Source organism: Anomaloglossus baeobatrachus, chromosome 1, assembly GCF_048569485.1.
Source record: "Anomaloglossus baeobatrachus isolate aAnoBae1 chromosome 1, aAnoBae1.hap1, whole genome shotgun sequence".
Lineage (NCBI taxonomy): Eukaryota > Metazoa > Chordata > Amphibia > Anura > Aromobatidae > Anomaloglossus > Anomaloglossus baeobatrachus.
The window spans coordinates 293,818,648-293,831,456 of record NC_134353.1 but is presented as its reverse complement, the minus strand read 5'-3'; the positions used below and the strand labels follow the sequence as shown (position 1 = coordinate 293,831,456).

At 43.7% G+C, this 12,809-nt stretch overlaps 1 protein-coding gene across 2 annotated transcripts in view; it reads right to left on the bottom strand.

Moving 5' to 3' along the window:
• The window catches only part of TSPAN5 (tetraspanin 5), a 275,119-nt gene extending 267,774 nt beyond the window's left edge, over window positions 1-7,345 (bottom strand). For both annotated transcript variants that reach the window (XM_075350919.1, XM_075350927.1), the window contains exon 1: window positions 6,843-7,345. In XM_075350919.1, the coding sequence (XP_075207034.1) occupies window positions 6,843-6,923 (81 nt within the window). In that variant the 5' untranslated portion in view covers window positions 6,924-7,345. The remainder of the gene's footprint in view (window positions 1-6,842) is intronic.
• Window positions 7,346-12,809: the final 5,464 nt, after the last annotated feature.

Genomic DNA, 12,809 nt, shown 5'->3' with positions numbered 1-12,809 from the left:
AGTATTATTATTATTATTATTATTATTATTATTATTATTATTATTATTATTACACCTACTACATATTGGGATAGGATCTTGGGGATGGGAATACCCTTTAAGCTACACTCACAGAGAAGTCAGGCCCCCATTGCTGGTTTCTTCATTTTTTTCATTTGCTAACAATATTTTTATTACACCTACTACATATTGGGATAGGATGTTGGAGATAGGAATACCCCTTTAAAGCTGGGTTCACACATAGCGACAGCGACGTCGCTGTTACGTCACCATTTTCTGTGACGCAACAGCGACCTTGTAAGTCGCTGTTATGATCACTGCTTAGGCTGCTTTCACACATCCGGTTTAAACCGTGTGGCTCAATCCGGCTGTGAAACCTATGCAACGGATGCGGTGAAAACACCGCATCCTGTGCATAAGTTTTTTACATGCGGCCGTCCGGTTTTTGCCGCTTGCGGCATGCTACTGAGCATGCGCAGTGGCAAAAACCGCATGCGGCGGCCGGATGCGGTTTTTGCCGCATCGCGCCGCATCCGGTATCCATAGGGATGCATTGAGAAAAGCGCCGCATTGGCCGGATGCGGCGCGATGCAGTTTTTTTTGCCGCACAAAAAAACGTGCCAGGCAACGTTCCATCCGGCCACCGCATCGGCTAAATCTGCCACATGTGGCAAAAACCGGACTGAACGCAAGGCCATGCGGCACAATGCGGCACTAATTAAAGTCTATGCAGGAAAAACGCAACCGGCAGCAAAAAAAAACGGTTGCGTTTTTCCTGCAAAGTGCCGGATTGTGCCGCATAGCAAAAAACGGAGGTGTGAAAGCAGCCTTAGCTGTCAAACACAGCAGACGCAGCAGCGATCATAATGGCACGCGTCGCTGTGCTACATGTGCAGAGAGCAGGGAGCCGCGCACACTGCTTAGCGCTTGCTCCCTGCTCTCCTAGCTACAGTACACATCGGGTTAATTACCCGATGTGTACTGCAGCTACTTGTGCAGAGAGCAGGAGCCGGCACTGGCAGCGAGAGCGGCGGACCCTGGTAACGAAGGTAAATATCGGGTAACCAGGGAAAAGTCTTCCCTTGGTTACCCGATGTTTACCCTGGTTACAGCTTACCGCAGCTGCGAGATGCCGGCCCCCTGCTCCCTGCTCGCTTCAGTTTGTCGCTCTCTCGCTGTCACACACAGCGATGTGTGCGTCACAGCGGGAGAGCGACGACCAAAAAATGAAGCTGGACATTCAGCAACGAGCGGTGACCTCACAGCAGGTGCCAGCTCGTTGCTGGATGTCACACACAGCGACAGCGACGGGACGTCGCTGCTACGTCACAGAAAATGGTGACGTAGCAGCGACGTCGTTGTCGTCGTCGCTGTGTGTGACACCACCTTAAGGCTCTATTCACAATGTACCTATTCATACATGCATTCCCTGGAAAATCTCTGAATGTATAGTCCCTACATGTATACATTATTGTATTACACAATTTATGGCCTCATTCAAACATCTGGGGCGGGGTTTGTTGTATGTATAAATGGTCCGGCTTTCAACAGTCTTTTGGATCTGAATTTCAGCCATTTTGGCTCAGTGTGTCAGTTTTTACTATCAGTTCTTCTCGTATTTAAAAAAAAAAACTAACTCATGGAGTTTTCTCAATCTTCCCCATCAAACAATCAGTTAAAAACTGTTTCTGAGTTGAATATGGGCCAATAGACATACCGTATTTTTCGGATTATAAGATGCACTTTTCCTCCAAAAGATTTGGGAGGAAAGCGAGGGGTCGCACGAGGCCGGGTGAATGCTTTGGCAGCTGTGCAGGGGCTGCAGTGGCTGGGCTGGTGCTGCAGCGGCTTTGTAGGGGCTACAGCGGCTGTGTGGGATCTGCGGCGGCTGGTGCTGCGGTGGCTGTGCTGGGTCTACAGCGGCTGTGCGGGGTCTGCGGCAGCTGTACGAGGTCTGAGGTGGCTGTGTGGGGTCTGCAGCGGCTGGTGCTAGGTCTGCAGCAGCTGGTACTGGGGCTGTGGTGGCTGGATGACATTGCTGGGCGGGCGGTAAGGACTTCAAATAATGGCGCTTGAAGTCGGCGTATGCGCAGATGGAGCTCCCAGTTCAAGATCTTATCTATGCACCCGTTGCCTTCGGTCCAATGATCTGCCAGCAGCGGACTTAAGGAAAATGGCGCCCGGAGGGGGCACTTGCACACAAAAGATCTCAGCTTGCCATTGAGCCAAGCGCTCAATCTGCACACTCGCTAACTCCGGGCGTCATTTCTTTGAAGCCCTTACAGCCCGAGCCCCAGCCCAAGCCCCAGCACCAGCACGTCTGACAGTTTTTGGGACAGCCTCTCGAACACCTACCACTCCTGCCTCCTGTGACCCCGCTCCACCACCGCTGCCGCCCCCTCTGGTAAGATACCACTGGATTATAAGATGGATCCCTATTTTTTCACTCTTTTTTTCTCTGAATTTGGGGTGTGCCTTATAATCCGGGGCATCTTATAAACTGAAAAATACGGTAAATGTGCAATTTTTATCCATGACACTCAGTTTGCAATAAAACATATGTGAGAAAACTACAGTATATATGTAAAATACGGATAGAACATACAGGCGGTACAAATAGAAGACATCTACACATTTGTGAGAAAATGAGTGAACTAGCATAGCATACAATGTACCCACAACATATAGAGCTTGTATTATCATAGTGATAGAGAAATGTAAGTGTACATTTTCCATTGGTATGATCCCAGCTTGCTTAGCAGACTCTATGCATAACATTAGGTTATAATTATGCCTAATTTCCACAATACTCATAAATGCATTCAGCACCTTATAAATAAATGATAACAAGTGTCTGTCACTAAGAATCGCCCCAGATTCATGACAGCTGCTATAAGTGGATCCCGGACTGCAGAAAACACCAGGCGAAATCAAGGCGTAAATCCCCACCCTTCCAAAATATTCATGATACAGATCTTCTTGTTCCAACTGTCTTCCCCCCAAAAATGGAAGGTAGTGGGGCGCTGTCAGACGGTCTTGAGTATGCACCATCATCGGACATTTGGACAACCATATTTTTTTTTTCAAGACATTTTTTTGTGTTAAAACCAAACCCTAAACCAGGTTAACTAAATGCATGTTTGATGGAGACAAATGTTTATATTAGTAGAGGGGATAAGCTGTTGGCTCAAACTTCATTTATCTGGTAGCACAGCTGACAATTGTATTAATGTATCAGTAGCAAGATTTCATCCAAAAATATCTTACATTTTGAGTTAAAAATGTGTGCAACATTTTTATGATGTCACCATGGTTCAAACTTTGACAAAGGTATTGGGCATTTTAGTCCTTTTACTAAACTTCATTGGCATCTTAAAGGAATATTCCAGGAACTACTTTTAAATGGCTGATCGCTGCTTCACTGCCTGGACTCTCCCTCATCACTCAGACAATTACTAGCCACTCCCTGTACTCACACTCATCACTCAGCCAATCACTAGCCACTCCCTGGACTCACCCTCATCACTCAGCCAATCACTAGCCACTCCCCGGACTCTCCCTCATCACTCAGCCAATCACTAGCCACTCCCTGTACTCACCCTCATCCCTCAGCCAATTAGTTAATTACCGGATGTGTACTCCGGCTACGTGTGCAGAGAGCAGGGAGCCAGCACTGACAGCGTGAGAGCGGCGGACGCTGGTAACGAAGGTAAATATCAGGTAACCAAGGAAAGTGCTTCTTGGTTACCCGATGTCTACCTTGGTTACCATCCTCAGCAGAAGCTGGATCCCTGCTGCCTGCACATTAGTTGTTGCTGTCTCGCTGTCACACACAGCGATCTGTGCTTCACAGCGGGAGAGCAACAACAAAAAAATGGCCCAGGACATTCAGCAACAACCAACGACCTCACAGCAGGGGCCGGGTTGTTGCTGGATGTCACACACAGCAACATCGCTAGCAAGTTGTGCCTTAGGCTATGTGCGCACTAGAAATGTGAAGTTTCTCAAAAAAATTTCTTGAGAAACTTCTGGGCGTGAAAGATTTCCGGACCTCCGGAAAAAATCCGCACCAAATTGTTTTTTTTTCTAGTCTTGAGGCTGCAATTCACATGCTTGTAATGTTGCATGTTTATTGAACATTTGTCACAGCTCAGTTTTTTGGTGTTTTTTGACTGAGCCTGACTGTTGCACTGTTGTTGTTATTATAGTTCTGGTGCATTAAAGATGTGGTCCAACACCTAAAATGTATTTTCTAACAATCTATCTTTACCCCCTAAGCACTTTTGTAATTATCTTTATTATACAACTCATTACACTTCTCCCCTATTTATCTAGTCCATAAGGCTATGTACACACATTGAATATTTGGGTGCAGAAATTTCTGCATCTCTTGGTAGGAAAAACGGAGCACCAAATAGAGCATTTTACGTTTTTGATATGTTTTTGCTTGCGTTTTTCATTGCTTTCAATGTTAAAAAACGCAGAAAGAATTGACATGCAACAGATTATTTTCTGCACCAAATCTGCAAGGAAACAAACCTCAACATGTGCACTACACTTTAGGCTTTTTATTGACTTTGCTGGCACCAGCATTTGCTTGTAGTTTTGTGACAAAATTGCACTAAAAAAAACACATAAAAAAAACAATAAAAATGCACTATGTTGACACAGCCTAAAGATGTTTCTTTTACAGCACTTCCTGTGACGTTTTGCTTGAGAGGAGTCTTAAATGTAACGTTACAGTAGGCTGGAGCTGCACTCACTTCCCACAGCGTCCATCTCCCCTCCTCGAACAGGACATCATGAGGGGGCGGTATTGCAGTTACTTACTAGTTTCTTGCATTGCCACCCCTGATGATGTACTGAATCCTGGATGATGGAACCTGTGGCCAGGGTTAGTGGAGCGCCGACATGTTATTCACGCCTCTGCAGCCGCTTCCATTGTTTGTGTGAAAGACGTCAGCTGAGGAAGGTGCTGGACTAAGGGATTGACAACAGTACCACCCCACAGGCTCTAGCACTGCCCTCAAACAAACCATCATTATGCGGTGGTGCTGATGTCCCTTAGTCGTGTTAGGACTGCCCACAAATGAAGCATCATCAGGGGGCAGTCCTAAAAGTAGTGAGTGACACAAGCACCGCAACCTGATGATGCTTCATTTGAGGGTGCTGACAGAGGCTGTGAAGCAGTGCTGTTGTCACTCACTGAATTTATCACCTCCCCCAGCCGACATCTTTTATATAAGCAATGGAAGTGGCCTCAGAGAGATAAGTAACAAGCCATCGGTCCACTAACCTTGGCCACAGCGTTCATCACTCATCATCAACGTCATCATCAGGGGGCGGCAAAGCAAGAAACTAGTAAGTATCTGCGGTGCTGTCCCCACGTGATGTCCTGTTGCAGCAGGGGTAATGGACACTGCAGGGAGTAAGTGCAGCTTCAGCCTGCTTTGACATCACATGTGAAACTCGTCTCAAACGAAACGTCGCAGGAAGTGCAGTAATAAAAAACCTTTAGGGATTAGATAGATAGGGGAGAAGTGTAGGGCATTATATAATAAAGATAATTACAAAAGTGGTTAGGGGGTAAAGATAGATAGTTCATGTCATATCAGACCACCCCTTTAAGCTTCATTATCATGCTGTAGTTCAGTGATCCCAAACTTTTCTTACCTCGAGAGCAACATTTATCTCTGAGAGAGAGTCGTAAGCCACATTTAGAGCCCCCCAAATAGTGATCATTCAGTTCCTGCCTCCACCTCAGAAATTACACTCATAGCCTCAATTCTTGGTATAATAACAGCCAAAGCTTCCCCACAGAAATGACACCAAGGCAGTGCATGTAGGGGTTCCACCTTACCCTCATTAGGTACTTGTGCACCAAGCACTCCCAGCACACTATTGGTTCCAGCTTCAAGCATCCCCTCATATCTCCCCAACCTCAAGGACAATATAAGCATCCATATCTACTCTTCGGCAATGGGCTACTCATAAAAGTCATCATCTGGGGACCCATTCTTTATAGCTGTTACCTAGACCTGGTGCTAATGCCCCAGGTTGGTAGACAAACACAAGCCACACATCATGGTCCTATGAGCCACATGTGGCTCTCAAGCCACAGGTTGGGGCTCCCTACTGTAGTTGTACTTGAAACTTTTAATTAAATGGGATGTAGCATAAAGTTGGGAAACCTGCTGCCTCTTCCCCTAACATGGAACCCAACCCGACTATCTGCACATATCAATAATACAAGTTTCACATATAGTTATGGTACTCATAATGTTGGTAACTAGTTTGATATTGTAACCTCGAAGAGGAGGCTCTTCATAGGAAACTACTGTTATATACAATAAGATTTAACATTTCACATTAGGGTATAGTTGTTTGGACTATTGTAGTTATTTTATTACAATAATATATGGTGTATATCAAATATTGTCCTTCTTTAGTCATAGAACAAGTTTCTGATTGGAGAACATGGTGGCTACCATAAACACAGATTTTATTTCATTCAAGTAGGGAACTGTTGTTACAATTATGACTCCTACAACACAACAAGGCCTATGTCATATGGGCAACTGCAAGACTTAGCTACAGGTTCTTGATCCTGTGACCCCAAATGACCAGAGAGGGCACAACTGCTACATAGTCATTGGCATTGGCCACCCACGAGCCCCAGAATGTATAAATCATGTATAAATCATCGATGTTCTAATATATAAACATCAAGACAATAGAATCCACCATCCCTTGGAGTGATGCACCTAGCCCAGTGCAGGCTCCTGGTAGATTATTAACTACCCCAAGTGAAGAAGTGGAAATAGGAGAATAATGACACTTACCCAGAAGATGACATTGAAGGCGAATATAAAATACTTGATGCAGCAGCTGACCTCAGGACCCTTGTAATGCTTCCCGGACATTGTGCGGGTGCATGAAGGCAAATCCCCTAGCTGGCTGCGGGGGAGATCAGGACTCAGAGCCCGGGAAGGAGCCAGGTGTAAGCCGTAGCGCCAGGCCTATAGCCTAGGGTGCTCCAATCACTGTGTGCTCTGCTCACTGTGTATGTGGGGGAGAGCGTGCTTCAGCTACAGCCCATATTGGTATTGCAGTGTACTGGTCACAGTCTGTGTACACTGAGAGAATGCATCATCCGTATGTGTGTGTGTATATATATATATATATACATATATAGATTCCGTATGGATGCAAGCAGTATATGCAGCAGATCTACCACAGTGTGTCACTTATCCATGCAGAGTGGACGTCAGTCCATGTTATGCCCTATGTGACAGCTTAATCCTCCGTCCGTCCCGCCCTCCCGGGTGATGTAGAGGATCCAGACTGATAGCAGCAGACAGAATAGCCGGCTTCCTCCAGCAGACACTCCTTCCATCCTGTCAGTGCGTGCACTCCTCCCTTCTCTGTGCTCCAGCCCCCTCCCCTCATACTAGCCTCAATGTACAGGGGTGGAAGTGCATTGTACAACATATGTACCATCAACCATGATACTGTTCACATCCCTCCTCACCTTATCATTATACCCAAGTATACATGGTTCTGATTTATGTTACGCATGGATGTGTATATTGTATAAAGCAAATACACATCTATATGGCTAGAGAAATGGGGGTCATTGTTTGGTGTGGGGTAGAGGGGAGGTGGGACGTTTTCTGTGTCCTATGGACGATAGATAGAGAGATAGATAGATAGATAGATAGATAGATAGAAACATATGGGATAGATAGATAGATAGAGAGATAGAAAGATATGGGATAGATAGATAGATAGATAGATAGATAGATAGATATGGGATGGATAGCTAGATGGAAAGATGGATAGATAGATAGAGGGATAGATATGGGATAGATAGATAGATAGATAGATAGATAGATAGATAGATAGAAAGATATGGGATAGATAGATAGATAGATAGATATGGGATGGATAGATAGATGGAAAGATGGATAGATAGAGAGATATGCGATAGTTAAAAGGATAAATAGATAATGGATAGATAGATGGATAGATAGATAGATAGAATAATTGGTACAATTGATAAATACATAGAATATTTCATAATAACATAGACCTTAATACCGCTGGCTGTTCCCATTCAGCATCGCAATAACAGCAAAAGGGAAACAATACCAAGGCAGAACATCAGCAGAAATAAGACATATCTGCGAAGATCTGGGGATCACAATGGAAAAATATCCATAGCTAGAAATACACCACTCGACGTCCACGCTACAGCCGCTTCCTGAGTCGTCACCATGGCATACCCGCACGCCGAAGAACCATAGATCCAGGTGCAAAGCGGCAAAGAAACATCTGATGAACTCAGAAAGCATACCCTGCTGAGGGGGTCTAGGCGCCGGTCAATTACTGGATATTACTGTTCACATATGATAAAGATGTGAAGTCATTCTAGGGGTATCACACTTACTGCTCCCTACTGAAGCGCATTTATATTGTTCTCAAATCTCAAAATGTTGGTATTATTGAATTCGTTACCTCACTCTACTTACAAATCTTTCCATGTATTTGGTTTTCTTTATCTTTGTTTCTTCTCTCTTTGTTCTAGGTCTGGTCCATTCATCTTCCTAAAAATAAGCTCTTCTACCCGCAGTTATGACTATGTCGCCACATCATAAGGTATTTAATGTGATAAGTCTTAATGCACATGGGCTAAACTCACCTATACCAAGGTCTCAAACACTATCTAGCTTACACAAGAGACATGTGAATATAGTATTTTTACAGGAAACCCACTTCTAAGAAGGAAAAATTCCATGCTTCGAAAAATCACACTATAATCTCTGGTTTCATGCCCTTTCCAAAAGTAGAGGTTCCAGGGGGGTCTCAGTGGCCCTTGCTAAAAATATACCTTTCCTGCCACGCAACGTAACCATAGATCCCGAAGGTTGATACATCTTCATCAAAGGCTTATTAGCTGGATCAATGGTGACCTTAGAGAATCTATATGCTCCAAATGTCAAACAGATAAGATGGCTTTTGTCAGCAATCAAAAAATTGGGGGCATTTCTGGAAGATACCCCTATATTCTGCGGGGATTTTAATCTTGCCTTGGAAGCTAAATTAGACGACACTGCAAATAAGAGCCACATTTATCTCCGTGACCTGTCTTGGATCAAAAGCTCTCTCCTTTCCCTTGCCTTGATTGATATTTGGCGCTACCAACACCCAATAACTAAAGACTTTACCTTCTTCTCTCACCCCCACAAATCATACCACAGGCTAGACTACATTTTCCTGCCAAGATATCTACTGCCAAATGTCGTGGACACAGGAATTCAATCAACACCTTATTCTGACCATGCACTAGTCTCGGCTAGTTTCTCACTTCAGAAACCATACCTAGTTCACCGTACGTGGAGATTAAATGAATCAATTCTCTCCTCTGACGACAATAGAAAAAGTATCTCCGAATGCCTTCATAACTACTCTGTGGCGAACAAGACACAGTACATCACAACCCCAATATTGTGGGAAGCGCACAAAGCAGTCATACGGGGAGAATTGATTTCCATTTCATCACATCTCAATAAGCAGAGGAAAGCATATCTACAAAACTTACACTAAGAGATAGCCACATTGGAAACTCAACATAAGAAATCTTTATCCCAACAGACGTTGGAACAATTGACCGCCAGACGTGTGGCTCTCAGAGACTTGGGCAACAAACAGGCCGCCAAGCTATATTTATGTTGATAAAATCGCATGTTCCTCCATGGGGATAAAGCCTCAAAACTAATGATGTCACTGATTAAAAAAAAGCAAGCTCGCACCTATATACACACAATTGAAACTTCCCAAGGCCAACAAATGCAGGATTACCCTCAAATATCAAAAGAATTCCTACGTTTTATAAACACATATACCAAATTAGACCAGACGAAACAGCGACAGAAGGGAATAAGAAGAAGTGCGACATACACAATTATCTAGCCAAACTTAACCTTCCGAAACTCTCCACTACAACAATTATCCCTATCGAAACCATTCACTCGCGCTTAGGTTCAGTCTATCCTGTGAAGAAGTCCAGTGGGGAGAGACCCGGGTCCAGATGGCCTTCCTTTGGTATATTACAAAACATTTTTCAATATCCTGGGAGACCATCTCTTAATGACATGTAATGCTCTACTTCTCGGCGATCCTATTCCTAAACAAGCTCTGAAAGCACATCTATCATTAATATATAAGGAAGGGAAGGACCCGGAGTATTGTGGAAGTTATAGACCCATTTCACTCCTGAACGTGGACTTAAAAATTTATGCTAGTTTAATTGCCAACCAAGTACCAATCATACTACCAAAATTTATCTATCTTTTCCACATGTTACCCATACCAGCTCCCAAGTCATTCCTCTCCAAAAGCAACTCTTTAATATCCAATTATGTCTGGAGCAAACATAAACCAAGAACTAGTTGTCGTACACTGAGCCTCCCAAGATGTAAAGGGGGCATGGGACTACCTAATATCTCCATATATTATCAAGCGGCTATTCTCTCTAGAGCAGTAGACTGGATAAGACGCCCGCAGAATAAATTATGGAGACGGTGGAGGAATATCTGTCCCCTACCCCTTTACGAGCAAAAGTCCCTGTGACAGATCTTTTGATCGAAGGCTCATTGGTTTCTAAACAAGACGTGTAAGATCCCTCTCCTTACCAAACTTACTTTTCTTCACTACATGAAGATAAAACAAGTGATCCAACCGATACTGACACAATCTTGTCTCGATAGGCCCCTAACTACTTTTGAATCCTTTTGTGCACAAACAAAGACACCCAAAAAGATACTTTCGCATTTATACAACACCCTACTCACTAAAAAACTGACGATGAAAAGAGCATATCTGCTGGGGTGAGAGAGAGATTTGAATATTACGTTCACTGAAGCATAACGAACCAAATATACAGAGCATCGCATGGGCCATCATGCTGTGTTAGAGTTCAGGAGAATTCGTTTAAAGTAGTTGCGAGATGGTACATTGTTACCACAGTATCTAATACCTGAAGCACCTCCTCCTCCGACCAATGTTGGCGATGCGAGGAGGCCAGAGGGTCTTATTTTTACATGTGGTGGACATGCCCGATTTTACAACCCTTTGGGAAGATTATGTCCCAACTACTATCTGAACTCACAGGCAAAGCGGTACACCAGGACCCGAGACAAATCCTTTTAAATCTCCCGATGTGGCCTGAAGAAAGGACCAACTCGAAACTGGTAACATTCGTCGGTTCGGCTTGTAAGCTTCTTATTGTACAACTGTGGTGCACAACAAAGACACCCACCCTTGCACACAACTCCTGTTGAAAATTGATCAATTATATTATGCAGAAGAGCTCTCAGCTCTTGCACAGCAGAAAATGCCTTCTTTCACACGAGTCTGGAACGCTTGGCAAGTCTATAGGACTAAACCCTGTTTCCTAGCAATTACGGCAGAAAGGGGGGCACATGAAGTACCCCAGCAAAAGGAGGCAGAACAGAGGCCTGCGAGACACTCATCACCACATAAGAGGTGACGAACTACTGATAGAGCATTTAATATACTAAATATTGGATGAATGGATCCTAGACCATCTACTCCCAACCCTCTACCCCTCTTCTTTCTTCTCTTACTCCCTATCTAATTCCTCGACTTTTTTTTTCTAGGGGCTGAATCTCCTGACTTAAATCGCTGCTTTCTTTGATCTCAGCCGTCAACTCTTACCTCCCAATTCCTTTTGTATTAATTTTGAAAAACAGATACATTACAATTTAGATAACAAGTTAACCCTAGAACGCATACCTGGGGCCTCGCAGGCCTGCTAGGTCATTTGTTTTCTATGGTAGATTGAATTGCTTGCGTGTTCTAGGGTTAATGATGTTGCTCTGATTAACGCACCTCCCTATTGAATGTTTTTACACTATGTTCAGCTCCAAGTGTATCTAGATCAATGGGACTCGATTATAGTGGGATGAGCTAAATGTTATTCGATTATTTTAAATGATATTAAACATGATTGTATGCATTGTTGAATATGTTATGCTAAAACTGTATCAATAAATAAAACATTAAAACAAACAAACAGACCTTAATGCAGAATATACACGTAATACAGTCCTATAATTACGGTATGTAATTTGCCCTTGATTGACCTGGGTGTCTTTTTATCCTGATCCCTAGCAATATAATAAGAATTGTAAGTTTTTTTTATATTTGCTTATTTTTCTTTTATTGATTTTATTCTTTTTCTTCCTTACAGGGTGCTTGTACCCTTTAAGAAGACAACTCACTCATCTCTGCCACCAATTATGTGATTAACTTGGGATTATATATATATAAGAGAATAATCAGAAAAACTGAAAATTTTGCAATGGTCTCTTAATTTTTGCCAGAGCTGTATATATATATATGGCAATTAATTGTAATTTCTCCATTGTTCCATTTCCACACAGTTGTCTACACTTTATACCCAACCCCTCCTTCTTTCGCTATACAACATTTAGGCGGGCTTTGCACACTACGACATCGCAGGTGCGATGTCGGTGGGGTCAAATTGAAAGTGACGCACATCCGGCATCGCATGCGACATCGTAGTGTGTAAAGCCTAGATGATACGATTAACGAGCGCAAAAGCGTCGTAATCGTATCATCGGTGTAGCATCGGTGTAATCTATAATTACGCTGACGCGACGGTCCGATGTTGTTCATCGCTCCTGCGGCAGCACACATTGCTGTGTGTGAAGTCGCAGGAGCGAGGAACATCTACTACCGGCGTCACCGCGGCTTCCGTAGGA